This window comes from Bolinopsis microptera, chromosome 2 (genome assembly GCF_026151205.1).
Source record: "Bolinopsis microptera isolate Bmic1 chromosome 2, MBARI_Bmic_1.0, whole genome shotgun sequence".
Classification (NCBI taxonomy): Eukaryota; Metazoa; Ctenophora; class Tentaculata; order Lobata; family Bolinopsidae; genus Bolinopsis; species Bolinopsis microptera.
Genome location: NC_087073.1, coordinates 11,282,184 through 11,298,159, shown reverse-complemented (window position 1 = coordinate 11,298,159; position 15,976 = coordinate 11,282,184). Strand labels below are relative to the sequence as shown.

At 37.1% G+C, this 15,976-nt stretch overlaps 1 protein-coding gene across 1 annotated transcript; it reads right to left on the bottom strand.

The window, feature by feature from the left end:
- Positions 1 to 1,315: 1,315 nt before the first annotated feature.
- Positions 1,316 to 8,657, bottom strand: LOC134811087 (high-affinity choline transporter 1-like). Its single transcript, XM_063817807.1, has 13 exons — positions 8,567 to 8,657; positions 8,191 to 8,386; positions 7,755 to 7,922; positions 6,880 to 7,003; positions 6,500 to 6,612; positions 6,034 to 6,108; positions 5,659 to 5,812; positions 4,281 to 4,403; positions 3,107 to 3,224; positions 2,854 to 2,958; positions 2,561 to 2,732; positions 2,216 to 2,342; positions 1,316 to 1,993 (listed from the first exon to the last, which is right to left on the bottom strand). The coding sequence occupies exons 1-13, from the start codon at positions 8,647 to 8,649 to the stop codon at positions 1,785 to 1,787; spliced, it is 1,767 nt and encodes a 588-aa protein (XP_063673877.1). The 5' UTR covers positions 8,650 to 8,657; the 3' UTR covers positions 1,316 to 1,784.
- Positions 8,658 to 15,976: the final 7,319 nt, after the last annotated feature.

Genomic DNA, 15,976 nt, shown 5'->3' with positions numbered 1-15,976 from the left:
GCGTTTTAATAGTTTTGAATGATGATGATTGCCTGTGCCACGCTACCGGCTACACTAAATAAAGATGGCAATCTTGTTTATAATGACATAATTTTGACGTTGATGTAGCAAGTCATGCAATTACCGACGTCATATCTGTCGACAAACTAATGTGGGAGTTTAACTGAAGTTAAGCTACAACAAGGTAATAAAAGCTTTTTCCCCGATTTTCCCAATCAATTAAGAAGATAATCTGACAAGATGTAGGCATTTCTTAATTTCTGCGGTATCCATCAACATGCCATATATTTATCCCACAGATACTTTCTCGCTGCATTCCGTCACTCGGAGAATGGTTCCCAGAAAATGAAGCGAGACACACATCAATAGAGCAATAAAATGATGACTGCAAATCAAAGCCAAAATTTAGAATAAAAGCAATTAACATGAGGTTAATAAGACAGAACATTGTCATAGGTCTACTGTGTTCATTACAATATAGTTTAAAGATAATGCAGAATGTTAAACACGCTCACAAGCCTTGACAAATGAAAAGAATGCAGCAATTCTAATGAGTCAGTCAGCACACTGGACACTGGACATTCCCTCTAGAGTACTAGAGTAGGGTCACCGAATAGTTAGGTTAACATTCGGATCCGGAGTTCGGCATTCAGTATTCAGTATTCAGAGTTCAGTATTCGGTTCAACCGAATATTCGATGATTCGGTCGACCAAATATAATGGGTCACCGAATACCGAACAGATCGAATATTACGGTCAAGCGAATATTATAATATTCGGTACCGAATACGGAATATAACATGATTGGGTAACTCTACTCTAGAGCAAGATGTTTCAGATCCTAACGCGGTCAGCTCAGCAGATATGTTTTGACTTATTTTTTCTTAAACTTTTATAAACTTATAATGAAAACTTCCACGATTCCGTTTCATGTTCAGCCTATACGATAAGAACCTATTTTAGAACGACTCCTTGAACTATTAAAGTGGATTGGCATGTTTCAACACTTAGCGTTAAGCGATTAGGTAGAAATTCAACGTTTTCAGTTGCATAAAATTCTATATTACATTAATAATTTAGTTGATATTATATTACATTAGATTTTGGTAGATTGCCAAATGTATTAGAATTACAATATTATTATAAAAATATATATATGTAAAATTGTATACAAAGCAAAGAAAAATTAATAAATAGCTCCTAATGTATGTTAATTTAGCACTTTGCAACGTTGGAAACACTCACATTAATTGTAAGTTGTGAATGTTAACAGTGTAACTTTAAATAAGCTCTTAAAACAATGAAACGCAATTTCTAATGTAAAAAGTTAAAAACAACAAATATATACAACTGACTGAATAACATTATAGATCAGTTAATCAACACTACTATAAATAAGTTTATGTAAACTTTTAAATTGTGGCAAAATAGTCTTTACACTGGTTACTCCACGGTGTCAAGAAACACGTCCTTGTAGTTTCTAGCATTCAGCTTTCCAAATACTATTCCCGGTGTTAAATCCTGGAAAGCTCTGAATTCCAGTAGTCAAATATTCCGATGTAATCGTTTAAGTTACTGTTTAAGTTACTGTGCTCTGGATTTGCGTTTTCTTAAACAAATTAATAGCTGCAGAGTCTGGTATACTTCTGAGCTTCCAAACTATCTGAGCAATTCGGCTTTTAAACTTGCTTTCGTTTGGTTTAACTCACTATAACTAGAAATTACTTAAGTAATCATCTGAAACCGAAGGGGAAGGGAAGTTAGCCTCTAAAGTTCGGGTATTGTTAACAATTTCCATTCGTATGAAGACCATTTCCGTGGCCGTTAGATGAGCCGTTAGTGTGACCGTTGGTTGCTTGGTGACCGTTGGTTGCTTGCTTCTTGAGCTCCAACACGGGGTATGTGTTCTCTATTACCAGGTCTTTATTCGTCTTTGTATTTTCTTTCTTTTCTTTGAATTCTTTCAAGACGTCCAGTTCATCAGTCAAGTAACCTGAAAATGGTGTTGTTAGATTGAGTAAACAGGGTTCTGAAAATACTAATTAAATATTGTAGCATTTGTATTCGAAAATTAATTTTAAACCTGTGTACTACGGGTTTAAAGTAGGTAACCATCGCGTGGGTAAATGATTAATTAAGATATTAAATAAGGTTGATTAATTAATTATAAGATTGATTAATTTAAGATATTGCTCGCCAGTTTCTTGCAACTCACCCTCTTGATAAAGGTAGTTTGTGAGATAGGAAACTCCGATGGCGAGGAAGAGGTGGACTAACATGCACACCATTCTGAAGGGGAACTTCTGGTGTCCGACCCCATTGTCTACTCCCTCTACTCCCTCCTATAGTAGAACATTGTTACCATGTGGTTACCACTTTTACCATGGTTAATAATTAATTGCGATTACGATTAATTAATTCATTAAGTGTATACCTTATCAAGATAATTGATGATATTTGTGAATGATTTTGTAGTAAACCAGTGTTAAAAGTAGTCTCAGCAAAGTAATTGTCAAAACAACAATAATATCACCAAACAATAACAGAGCTCGAAACTCACGGAATAGTTAGGGAACTTGAGGACAGCATCGTATCCGAGTACAGGTTCCCCGGAGAGAGCCCTGAGAAGGAGGGCAGTGGAGAAACCTACCACCATACCGTATCTGTTAACCAGGTGGGGGAAGTGGACTACCAGGACTAGATGTGGGAAGAGGAGGACGAATACTAGGTCACTGTGGAGGGAGACACAAGGTTAGTTTCAGGTTATTATAGTTTGTGAAGTACGTGATATCAAGATGTTTAATTATGATGATATATTTTGGATAATTTGTTGTACTATTTCAGTTGTGTTACCTGCAGATAAGGTAAAGTCCGTACACAGATTTGACAGTGATAGCGATGATCATGGCAATGGTCGTGTTGAAGATAATCGTTATTCTTAATGCCCACATCATTTGCCTGGAAGACAAAAACATTAATAATCCATAAGTCAGTGTTAGCCTTAACGAGATGTCAAATAATACGGCATTTTATCAACAACTGTATTATAAATTCAGCTAGATACACGTGACATTAGCAGTACCTACTTAACATTAACAGTACGTACTTGTCACTAGCTGCAGGATGGAAGACTCTCTGGAACACGTTCCTGGTGAACATGCAGCTGACTCCCAGAATGGAACTGTCAGTTGAACTCATCACAGCAGCACTCACTGCTCCAAGACCTGGGGGGGACAATTTGTCAACTCACTCTTATACTGATTATATTGTATATCAACTTTAGTTGACAGCGTACAGACTAATAGGCTATTCCTTGTCCCAATTCATCGCATAAGGTCTGAATAAATCAGGTGACTCAGATTAAACCAATTATGCAACTTTACGCCTGCTACTGATCCATCGTACTGACCAGTATTTTGATGCTGGAGTTAAAATCTGACCGTTGTTTCTTTTCAGATAATCACTATTGTGCCACAACCTAATTCCAAGTGTCAACAATGCAACTTTCTGTGCCTGGAAGTTCCAGCCTATAACATCACATGAATAACTGCACACTTGCTTTTCTAACAATATTCTCAGTTTTGGGGTGTTCTTTAGAATTGTGCTGCAAAACTAATAATGATTATATCATGACTAAGTGACACCAAATGTTGCCAGCACATCCTCTAATTGACAGGGAATCCTTGGGTTGCTACGAGAACTGTGTGGCTTCTATCCAGAATAGCATGCCAGGCCCCTTTCAGGATTTCCCATGTCTTGATTACCAGACTTAATAGTTTCAAAAATGGGAAACTTTTTAAAAACTTTTTAAAAACTGCGTGCATTAGTGAAATCGCTCGTATAATTCGGACAATTTAATTAATTTCCAGATCTATATAATATTATCTAGTCCTGCTTTCATTAATTTAACTGGTGAGTCGGTGGCGTAGAAATAATGGGGGTGCATTTTCTTTTACCAACTGCCACATTCACCAATATTGAACCATACTTCGAATTCTGCACCACAACAGCCGTATTAAAAGTTGCAGCTTCGCAGAGACTAAGGACAATTCAAGACCTTTTCTCAAATCTCAACATCATCAGCCCAATATCATTAGCCCTTTAATATCATTAACTTTAAGTCATTAGAGGAGAAATCAAAAACTCTGGAACATTTAGAGATTTCCCCTGTTGTAACTTAATTTCTAAAACCATTAACGATTGCACCTCAATTGACCAAATTTGGGGACCACAAACAAACCAAGTTCAAATTAAATTTAAAGGAAAAATCAAATATTTACCAATGAAGGTAACGACTGGGGGGCAGAGGTAGTTGAGACAGAGAGGAACTGCCAACTTGTACTGTCCCGGTTCTAGAACTCCGAACTTGGTAGCGGCCCAGTCGGTGTTAAGCGTTACTACTCCTGAAAACGAAATGTTATTACTCCTGAAAACGAAATGTTATTACTCCTGAAAACGAAATGTTCTTACTCCTGAAAACGAAAAGTTTAAATCATAGATTATAACGTTATTATGATGGTTATTGTTTTCATTAGAGACCTGTTAGTGTTAAAATGATAATCAATTTTATAACTTTGTTGGATGAGGTTGGCTCTAAGATCACTGAAAATAACATCCTCTTCTCATTTTAAACGCACAATACTGTCGCTCGGTATTAAGGGATCAGCTATTTGTTTTGGTGCCAACACTTTTGGACTGCAGCCAAAGGAATATAGAAGAATTGTTATCTCCCAATTATACCAAATATTTCCCATAAAGATCCATTGTTCTGAAGTGAGAACTGGAATATGAATCTACCCATTATCCGGTATAATCTTATAATTCTTTCTGGGAATTATATCCCCGAGAAGTCGTGAACACTGGTTACCGATAATTTCCTGCAAGGGTTGCCAGAGTATTATGAGAACAGACTGCAATTCACCTCAGACTGGCTGGCGGGAAGTTTCAAAACAAATAACTGTTGCGCACTATATATTAAACACCATATAATAATTGTATCAGCGCACGCATCACAAAAATTATAACAAATAATGCCTTGGCTTCGGTACCCCGCAATTATCGCGGGTAGCACTCAACAGCCAAGGTATTATTGTATTATATAGCACCTCCCATTTTTAGCACCTCTTTCATTAGAAGTAAATGGTAATCATGTAAAGTAATTACTAATTATGCACGCGACTAAAAGTCTCTGTATGGAAAACGGAACTGAAACGGAAGTATTATCAGACCGACAGTAATTACAAAAGACTTCGGGAGAAGCATGAAGTCGACTGGAAGCTGGACAAACTGGTTTGTTAAATATATGAGCCACGCACTCCTTATGAATTAAGATTACAATGGAGGGTCTCTAGTCTGTACTAATGACAAGACATCATTGCGGCAACTTCTGAACCCACTGAAATTAAAATGAGCACAAGTTGGATAACTGCTGTGCACCTTATCGCCGGACACTGTGGGCTAAACAAACACCTTCATACCGTCTGCAAATCCAGCACAACAAAAATTAGATAATGGGGAACCTGGGTGGTCAGCAATGAGGAGCACTAAGTAACTTAAGTAACCTAAGTAACCTAAGTAACCTAAATAACCTAAGTAACCTAAATTTGAGTAACCTTTAAGTAACCTCAGTGACCTAAGTAACCTAAATAAGTAACCTACCGATAAGTACGGCGGGGATGGCCGCACAAAAGCAGCCGAAGCCAGCGAAGATGGAGAGAACTTTAGCGATTTTGGCGCTTCTAGAGGAGAGGACTCGCTGGAAGTAGGCCTGCCACGGGATACCTCCACACATCATCATAACTGCGTGATCAACCTGCAAAAACACGTACTTTGGTAAGCAAAAACTCGTACTTTAGTAAGAAACTGAAACAGAATAGCTGTAACCTAGGTTATGGAGTAGTGGAAGTGAATAGGCAGGACTAATTCAACATAAACTATTGAACATTTATAGATCGAAAATTATAGTGGTACAAATATGATGGCAGTTATTTCCAGGACTAGTATCAAGGTTGGTATTATTTCAAAGTAACTAACCCAGTATGCAGCATCTTCAGGTTTTATAGTTCCAATGACACTTTTCGACACTCCGTTAAAATCAGGAATTTCACCCTGAGAAGAGGATAAAAATTAACATCATAAAATGGAAGAGTCTGACATCATTTCATAAGATTATCTGATCCCTGTTCAATAACAGTGTTTGGAAGTCATATTTCGACAACTGAAACAAATTTCTAAAGCAAAGAAGAAATCTTATTTTCAAGATTACAATTACAATACATAAGAGTATTATTAGGGGTAAAATTGTTGAAGATTTTTAACGACGTTCAGAGCATCGAAGCTGCTGAAATAATGTAAATTATAGCAAGTGAATATACTGTAATGAATTATAATAATATTGTACTAAACAATAACAACCACCAACACGTGAAACCCTGCCAGCTGTCTCCTGAGAATTCAGGTGCAAGGTAGCGGTGTTAGTTTGGAGGGAGCTGGCTTATACCTGGAGGGGGGATGTGACATTTTCATTTGTTGTCATAAAGGGTAGCGCTAGAATGAGACCAACGAAAATACAGATCAGCTGAAAGACATCCGTGAACGCAACTGAATACAGTCCTGAGAAATAGTTGTTCGGGTTAGCTATCAGTAATTCTTTTTAAACCAACCTTATCACCCACAAATGTAGATGGAAAGCCTGCAATAGTGAACCGTGAGGTAAATAATAATTTGATATTGTACTGCGACGAGGATATTTTGTTCCTGCGATGTTGTTAGGATATTTGTAAATTAACAAAGTAAATAACATTAACAATAGTTGCTGGTGCATTGGTTCAACAATTCAGAATATTAATTACAGATATTTAAGAGTAATATTCCACGAACCTCCAAAAAGAGTATATATCATGGCGAATCCAGCAGATGCCATGATGGAGGTGGCCTCTGGGATCCCGCATATAACTTGGAGAGATGTTCCTAGAGCTGCGAGAATGGCCGCCGACCAGAGAATCTGGAAAAAAGTTAAAAATTAGTCAGCTGATCTCAGAAGTAAAAAGGATTGTTGTTAATACCTCATTATCTCATCAACAATGGAACCAGATTTCATTCTGTATTAATTCTATGACCTCATCCTCTCATGGTAATTCTATCAGTGCGAACTAAATCAGGCATTCATTCTTTCGAAAAATTAAAACGTTGAAAAATTTTACAATTCCTGGCTTATCAGATATGACGAGCGTAAGAAAGGTAAGTTACTGTTAAAAAGGCAGCTAATTTGAATCAAATTAGATTGTATGATCAGTGCCAATTGATTCTTTTAAAACATTTAAACGTTCATTAACATGATTATATTTAAGTTTAATAAGTTTATTAAGTTACGTTGTCAAAGACCGGAAAAATTTGATAAGTCCTGGCTTATCAGCTGTGACGAGCGTCAGAAAGACGAAGGTAAGTTACTGTTCTCAGGGCAGCAAAGAAATATTGATCGACAGTGTCAAGGTACAGTGATTAAAAGTTCATAATTTCATCAAATTAAGTGTGTGAATCAAAGCTGTTAATTGTAACCACCTCGTACGAATTATATTTTGCAGCATGCGCATATTTTCTTACGTTGAACTTCCTGTTCCAACTTGAGCGTCGTAATGTAACAGAAGTAAAAGATAAACCCGAGATAGGAGCAGCGTAAACTGACCTTGCGAGAAGGCACTGTAACCACGACAACACTGTAACCACGACAACACTGTAACCATAACATCACTCACCTCGCCGGAGAATGCTGGAATGTAGAAGAGGGCTCCGAGCTCCTTGCCGTACTTGTTCTGCAGAGGATCCAACATGGTGACGTACTTCATGTTCCTCATCTTGGTAGCGAAGAATAAGCCTCCACAGATAAGAGCTATTGCGTAGCAGAAGGGAGCCTGGCACCACAGCTGAATTATATGAGCGGTTTTAGTGAAACAGAAATATTTCCTCTGGGATTTAACAGGGCTGGAAGGTTAGACAATCAGATCGCGTAGACAGTAGCGTCTATTTCAATTCAGTAAAATTCTGCCGGCCTACATATCGGCATCCTACTATATACTAATTTCAACATTATTACAATATCATGTACATTGTACTCCTACTATACTAATTTCAATATCAATATTACATTGTACCTCATCTGGAAGATATTATCAAGTACATTTAAAGACTTACAATTCCATGTCTAATAGTAGCTTCTGCAGCCCCGTTGATGTAACCTCCTCCGACCCAAGTTGCTGTCATGGTAAAGATTCCAACAAAGTAGTTAATATCTCGCCCAGCCAACATTAGATCGTCTGAATCTGACATGCCCTCTTCCGCCACTTCAGTCCCTGTTTTATTCTTCTTTCCATTCAAAAGCTGCATAAACCTGAGAGCGAGATTTTATTACGACAACTTAAAACTTTGTCTAATGTTTACTAACACTGTTCATTGTTCAAAGTCAATAGCCAGAAACATGAAAATAAAATTCAGAAATTACGTGTCGCAAAAACAGAAACATCACAATAATGCGACTAATAAACAACGTTCCAATCCGGATATTACATACTTTTTGGAGAATAGTCCAGCGAAGAGGATGAGGAAGTAGAAGGTTATCAGTCCAGCCAATCCGGGAATGTTCATCTCAGTCATTTTGTTGTAGAGCTTAGAAGATAATATCTATTTACAATTTGAAGTAAAATAAAAAGTCCCTCAGTAAAATATAATTTAATGTTTACAATAATTGTTTATTACCGTTCATAATGGTAGTTTTAAGAAAAATTTGGGGCACGTGATCGAAATAATTGCAGATTATCGTAAATGATTGTTCTTAAAAGCGAAGTCTTGTAATTTTCTTAAGAAGTAACTTGCAACTTTCCAAAAGTTTTCCTAGAAAATATTAGTAAAATTCATTTTACCGCCAGCTAGAATAAAAACGATTTTCGGTTTTACATTATTTCCTGATAAGTTAATGGTCTAGGCTATATTATGTAGATACTGATAGTGATTAACCAGCATGAACCAATCTCAAAAAGCTGTCACGTGTTAAAAAATATTATATAATATGGTTCATAACACATCCGTCATTTATTTCTGCTTCAAATTAAGGGCCATGGTCGTCTTCAGGGAATATTTGCAGTAGGTGGTCGGATGCTCACACATAATTAAGATTCAGGATAAACAGCATGCCTATGATTATTCCTGTTTTCCGAAAGTATATACCAGGTAAATCAGTAAATGCCATACATGGGTTTGTTCAGATTGATGACTGTCTAATAAAGAAAGAGGGTCCTGGCTCCAGGAGCTGTGGAAACAAGGTCAACAAGTTTAGAACTGATGATTCTGCCATCGTGTCCTTCCGGTATATAAACTAGATTACAGCAAATTATCACCACCCGCCGGCCTAACCAGTTTAGTAATTAGATTACCGTATCAGCGATGGAGAGCTAGAGAGACTGAGAGCTCTTATCAGTTCAGCTACCGTGAAGAAGACCAAGAGTCCACAATTTAACAATCCCTTCAGTTCTCTCCCATAATCTGATTCATGGGTCACATCAGACCAACCTAATTCTCCCCAAGTTCCGAAATTTAATAAGAACCTACAAAGAGGCTTCTCAAACGAGGAATTGTTTCCATCAATTTCAGACCTCCGTGTTGCAAGGTCAGGTGCCCTCACGCGTTGGTGGGAAAATGAAAACTGTTAGGGGCCCAGTATGGTGAATGATAATCAGCAGTAAAATTTAATTTATCGGAAAGTCGGGAATTCTCAAATATATTAATCAAAAACAAATTGATTTTATTATGAAATTATGCGACGTTAAATCAGAACATTATCGATAATATAACAAAGTATTATATTCATCAATCGTCAGAGAGAAGAATATAATTTACCTTGCGCCACTAAGGCTCGACTCTTGAAGTTCAGATTCCCCCCACTCTCCGGTATGAAACTTCAAGTCACGAACTCTGGTGCGTCATTTGGGTGCGTCATTTAGGTGCGTCATTTGGGTGCGTCATTTGGGACTTGGGTGCGTCATTTGGGTGCGTCATTTGGGTTCCAAAAACACAAGACAGGTGATTATCATAGTGTTGTTGTATAACCATTTTGGCAGTTGCAGTTCCACATCAAAAGTTGTACGTGTCTGCTGAAATGATTTACTCAATTCGATAGATCTTTGCATTTTCGGCGTATAAAATCCTATTAAATTAAAATACCTTGATTATGTTTGGATATTATTTTGGCCGTTATATCATGCTTCTAACATTATTTCAAGCTAGTAAAGGTTAAGTGTTAATAACCTTGAGGAATTTTTGCAGTTTTGCAGCAAAAAAATCATGTTGGACAGTTCATGTGGGCCGTGGGGTTCAAACAAACAGGGTTTATAATTGTTACTCATTATTATTTAATATACAGTGACTTACCTATGTGATATATATGTCGAGTTTTTTTGTCAGGACTTGACGGGGCCATCACATCTTCTGACCACCCCACAGCGAAGTAAAGTCTCGCTCGCCAGCACAGCAGAGAGTTCGTATTTGGAGGAGTATATCATCTAATTGGCGGCTTATCAGGGAGAGACAAGATGAACTTAGTGAGCTTATCTTTGAAATTCTCGAGATCTTGAATGACATTAAGATGGTATGAGATTGCATTCCACAATTTAGGTCCTTGAACTTAAATTATAGGGTCATAGGGTGCCAGAATAAAATGCAAAAACAATCAACGGACATTAAATGCATGGCTCCATCGAAACTGTGCTAAAATTCACTCTTTGGCATGAATGGGCTTGTGACAAGGTTGAATCAGGTATGTGGGTGATTCTCGCGTAGATAAATTAATATCATCAATCATGTATCTAAGCATCTAAATCGTTAAAAATAGGATCTTCATTTTCTGGGCTATCAAAGTAAGTAATACCGTAGATCTGCATTCATAATTGCGTTGTAAAAAATTATTTATAATTGCCAAAACCATCAAATAAACATATTATTATATATACTAGCAGGAACCCGTATAATATAACCCTAAATGGTATCAAGACTCAAGAGACTAAAATAATTATTACCTAGGATTTAATTCGCGTTTTTGACACCACTTGGGGGTCCAAATTTTGGGCTCTAAAATCACTATTCCTTGGCCAATTTTTTATTTTTACATGCTGAATTGAAGGCCATTAAAGCATTTGATCCAGTCAAAAAAGTTTCAGTTGTATATCTTTTGCAGTTTTTGCGGAAAGTCGCGTTAAAAATGATGCCGTGGTGTCAGTAAAATGGCACGGATATATATATATATCGTCTCGCTTTATATATAGTAAGATAGAGGGGGGGGGGGGCAAAAGTCAGTACCCATACGTTGGCCTTAATAGCTCAGTCACTGAGTGCCCAATTGAAATAATTCTTTCTGGTATGACTTACTACCACCACTGGTTCGAGGAATTTGTCAAATCGAAATATATTCGTGTTAATTTTTTTCAAATGAAGGTTCATTTTCGCATTTACTAGCAGGAACCCGTATAACCCTAAAATGGTGTCAAGACTCGAGAGACTTAAATAATTATTGCCTATTTAATTCGCGTTTTTGACACCAAATTTTGGGCACTAAAATTCTTATTCCTTGGCCAATTTTTTAGGTTTTAATCCTGATTTGAAGGCCATTAAAACATTTGACCCAGTCAAAAAAGTTTCAATTGTATATCTTTTACGGTTTTTGCGGAACGTCGCGTTAAAGTTGATACCGTGGTGTCAGTAAAATGGCACGGATCCATATATATATCCATATATCGTCTCGCTTTATATATAGTAAGATTAGATAGTTTGGATAGTCAGATCGAGCAAAATTTTATAGAATGGTGTTTGGCCATTTAAATTACGTTTGTCCTGAAAAAGTGAGAGTTCTAGCTTCTCAGATGACCGAGATATGAAGCATTTAAACGAGTTTGTTCATTACGTGTGATCAGTTAATTGGGGGGAGGCTAGATCCGCATTACGAGAATCGTGCAGAGAGCCCATTTACAGTGTCGTAATTGGGTAATCATTGAGTACCCAATCTTACTTTTCAGATTATATTCCGGATTAAATGGCCAATTGCAATATTATGTTACAACGGAGTCTCTAACATGTTCACATAAACCAGTATAAGCAATTCAATGTTGATTGGGTGTGGCTCCCAAAAATCGAATTTTCAAATTTTGACGGAATCCTCGAACAAGTAGGTACAGTTCTTTACTTGGTAAAGCTATACCCACCCTGTATATATATATTATATGTTATATTATTATGTAGTAGTGTTGAAATTATGTAAGTTATATACACTATACAGGGTGGGCCAAAATTCAGTGGGCATACGTTTGCCTTAATAGCTCCGCTGTGTTTTATATTTGAGAGCTGTTGCTTTGCAGATGGCATACTGTACTTACTGGTTCGAGGATTTCGTCGTCAAAATTTGAAAATTCGAATATTTTAGACCACACCCATTCAATATTATTGTTTTCTCTGAACATGCTGAACGACTACAGACAGTGGCCTGTATATTTTAACTCCTATAATGCAGTTAAGATCCTGTCATGCTCATCTTGAATACAATTTGTTTATCTCGTTAGCTTCATTGGGTACTCAATGATTACCCAATTACGACACCGTAAATGGGCTCTCTGCACGATTCTCATAATGCGGATCTAGCCTCCCCCAATCACCTGATCACTTGTAATGAACAAACTCGTTATGCTTCATATATCTCTGTCATCTGAGAACCTAGAACTCTCATTTTTTCAGGACAAACGTAATTTAAATGGTCAAACACCATTCTATAAAATTTGGCACGATCCGACTATCCAAAACTATCAAATAAATGCGAAAATGAACCTTCATTTGAAAAAAATTAACACGAATATTTTTCGATTTGACTCGAACTAGTGGTGGTAGTAAGTCATACCAGAAAGAATTATTTCAATTGGGCACTCAGTGACTGAGCTATTAAGGCCAACGTATAGGTACTGACTTTTGCCCCCCCCCCCCTGTATAATAACAAATAATTTGAGGACATGAAGCTATCCTACCAATAGCTAAGGAAGTCTTCAAGGAGTTCAACCTGTTCATTAACACAGAGAAAACAGAATTTACCCATTTTTTCCTCGCTCCTGTTGGGGAAACAATCCCTGGTCGTGATGGTACCATGTTACGTGGAAATGAAGTTTGGCGGAAGAGTAAGATTCTTGGGTCATTGTTGTGTAGTGAATGTGATATAGCTGCTTGGTGCATTGCTGGGAACAATGCCTTCTATGAGTTAACCAAGATCTGGTCTCAGCAGAATATCTCCGTTACCAGTAAGATAGCAGTATACGAAGCCCAAATTGTATCAATCATCATGTATAATTGCAGTAGTTGGTGTCCTACTGCAAAGTCACTAGAAAAACTAGACATTTGCCATAGAAAACACCTTAGAACATTACTGAACATTTATAATTGGCCTCATGGAACAATATCCAATGCAAACTTATACCTAAGATGTAACTCAGTAAAGCTATCAGATCGTGTCCCTAAAGCAAGGTGGAAGCTCCTAGGTCATATCTTGCGTAGTGCTGATGACTCCGCCGCAGCATTAGCGTTGAAGTTTGATGTCACAACAAAATGTAAAGGGCGCGTCGGTGCGCATCGTAAGAATTTGTTCCCGATTATTGTGAATGATTTGACCCATAGTGGTTTAAAACTTAACTCCTTGAATGATCTTAATAAGCTTAAGATATTAGCCGATGATAGAGTTGCTCGGAGAAACAAGTTTTTACTCTAGCTGTCTTGATCTGTACTGATCACCATTTTAGGATGACTTGATTTCTTTTAGGGGGTTTGAATATTTTAATGGTGTAAACAGTTTCTTAATAATACGGAAATTTTATAAGAAACAAAAAGGATAAAAAAAAGCCGAAAATTAAGCCGTTATTGTTAAAACAATTGACTCTAGTGTTAAAATAATTGTCCCTAGTGTGCCCTAAATAATAACAATGACTGGAATGGCCGGACTGTTCTAGTTGTCTACCAATGGGGGTTAAATACTCTCAACGTCTTGTTGTAGTTCATGAAAAATTCCAACCAAAGAGTCTATAACATTAGTTTCACCTAGATAAAAATCTAGTGAAAACATATTGAAGCTAATAACGTTAGCTAATCCAGCTTTATTTATGACACAAGTATCCCCTTCTTTATTATTCCTAATCAGAGTATTTAAGATGAGCATGACCGGATCTTAACTGCATTATAGGAGTTAAAATATACAGGCCACTGTCTGTAGTCCTGTTTATCATACTTAACTCCTCAGCACCTGTATGCAATGAAATTAAGTAGCTGCCCAGTTCGGCAGTTCCAACTCCCAACTGGGTGGTGAACTGGAGCTGCTAAAATGGAGCTACTAAAATTCTCCTTCGGCTTCCTGTAATTGGCTGGTTGCACTTGTGTAACAAAGTGGCTGTTGGAATTACACAAGTAAAATAAGTGTCTTGATTAAAAAAACTGGGTGGTGTACTGGAGCTACTAAAATGATAGAACAACAATCGGTTTTAACTTAAGTATCATATGGCCTGAAAACGATTAGATAGAAACCGATTGTTGTAATGTTTTATGTTGGCTTTTTACATTTGGTTACGATGTAATCACCCATAGACAGGCAGCATGGGGCTCTGGACTATTTGAGTTGCAGTTCGTAAAAGAGGTACATGATAGAGGAGTTGAGCTAAAACCTAGCTGCTAGTATTTATACCCACTAGATATGTTTTAACTATTTCATAACTATAAATACGAGCCAAATTTACAATTTTGTTTTATGATTATTTCAAATATGATTATTATGAATATTACTGGGGGGGGGGGGGGGGGGGGGGGTGATATACTTTAATATGGTTATCCCCCTATTATTTGTATATATCATAAACCTGTTTTGAAGCTCTAAAGGTGGCCCTCGAGGTTTTTTAATCAATCAAAGCATGGACAGTGCAAAGTATGATAAAAAAGGTTATCTTTCTTTCATATCAAAACATTTATTAACTTCCGGCATTCCTAATTGTGCAGCTCTGCAAAATGAGGAAATACTCCGATTATATTCAAGATCATTGCCCATGGCCATGATCCAACCCTGTTGACATTCAGGCCCAATTTCTCTATAGAACAGGCCATTTTCAATATTTAAAACTTAGAGAGATAAGGCCAGCTTCCATTTTGAGCCGTACCGTTATCTGTCCTAAGGAATTGCACAACCAAAGGGAAAACGTAATACCATGCGTCAGAAATTTAAAATTACAGTTTAGATAAAGTGGGTAAGGTAACGCAGTTCAACTGATAACATTTATTACTGAATACTACTCAGTAACGTTCATAACTGTATTAGGAACTAGAAATTCAGTTATTCAAATGGAGATTGGTAGGGGGGGTCAACCTCATTTTACCTCATTTTACCTCATTTTACCTCATCCCAATTTTGCCTTTTTTGGCTGCCAGAATGAGGTAAAATGAGGTAAATTTCGGCAAAAATTGTATAGATCATGATTCTCGTTCTTAAATAATTTTGCCGATAATCAGGTTAGTTTTCTCAAATCAGACATCCTGAGCTACTTGCCAGTGATCTAGTCTTAATATGGGAACGCATTCATGGTACTGGTAGAGCACAGCAAGGCCGACCAAGACAAAGCTACTTGTCTAATGTCTATGTTACTGAAGGAAATTGGGACAAACTCTAAAGAGGAACTGCGAACCCTGATGCAGGACAGCGATATAGAGGGGGTTATCTGGCATAGATCTGACCTAGTTCCGACACAGTAGTAGTAGTACTAGTAGTAGTAGTAGTAACAGGACTAGTCAAGCAATACTATTTTAGTTTTTTCAAGTAAAACACGAAATATTAGGTTGGCTTTAGAACGTTTTAGTATACCAATAATAAAAATTAATGATTTCCTATAAAATAATTTGAGTTAATTAGCGAAAAACAAATATTTGA

Coding starts and splice junctions, on each gene's coding strand:
- LOC134811087 (XM_063817807.1), bottom strand. CDS start 8,649: ATGACTGAGATGAACATTCCCGGATTGGCTGGACTGATAACCTTCTAC. Junction 6,109..6,499: donor ATGTCACATCCCCCCTCCAG/GTATAAGCCAGC, acceptor TCCTCTTCTCAG/GGTGAAATTCCTGATTTTAA. Junction 2,733..2,853: donor GGACTTTACCTTATCTGCAG/GTAACACAACTG, acceptor CTCCCTCCACAG/TGACCTAGTATTCGTCCTCC.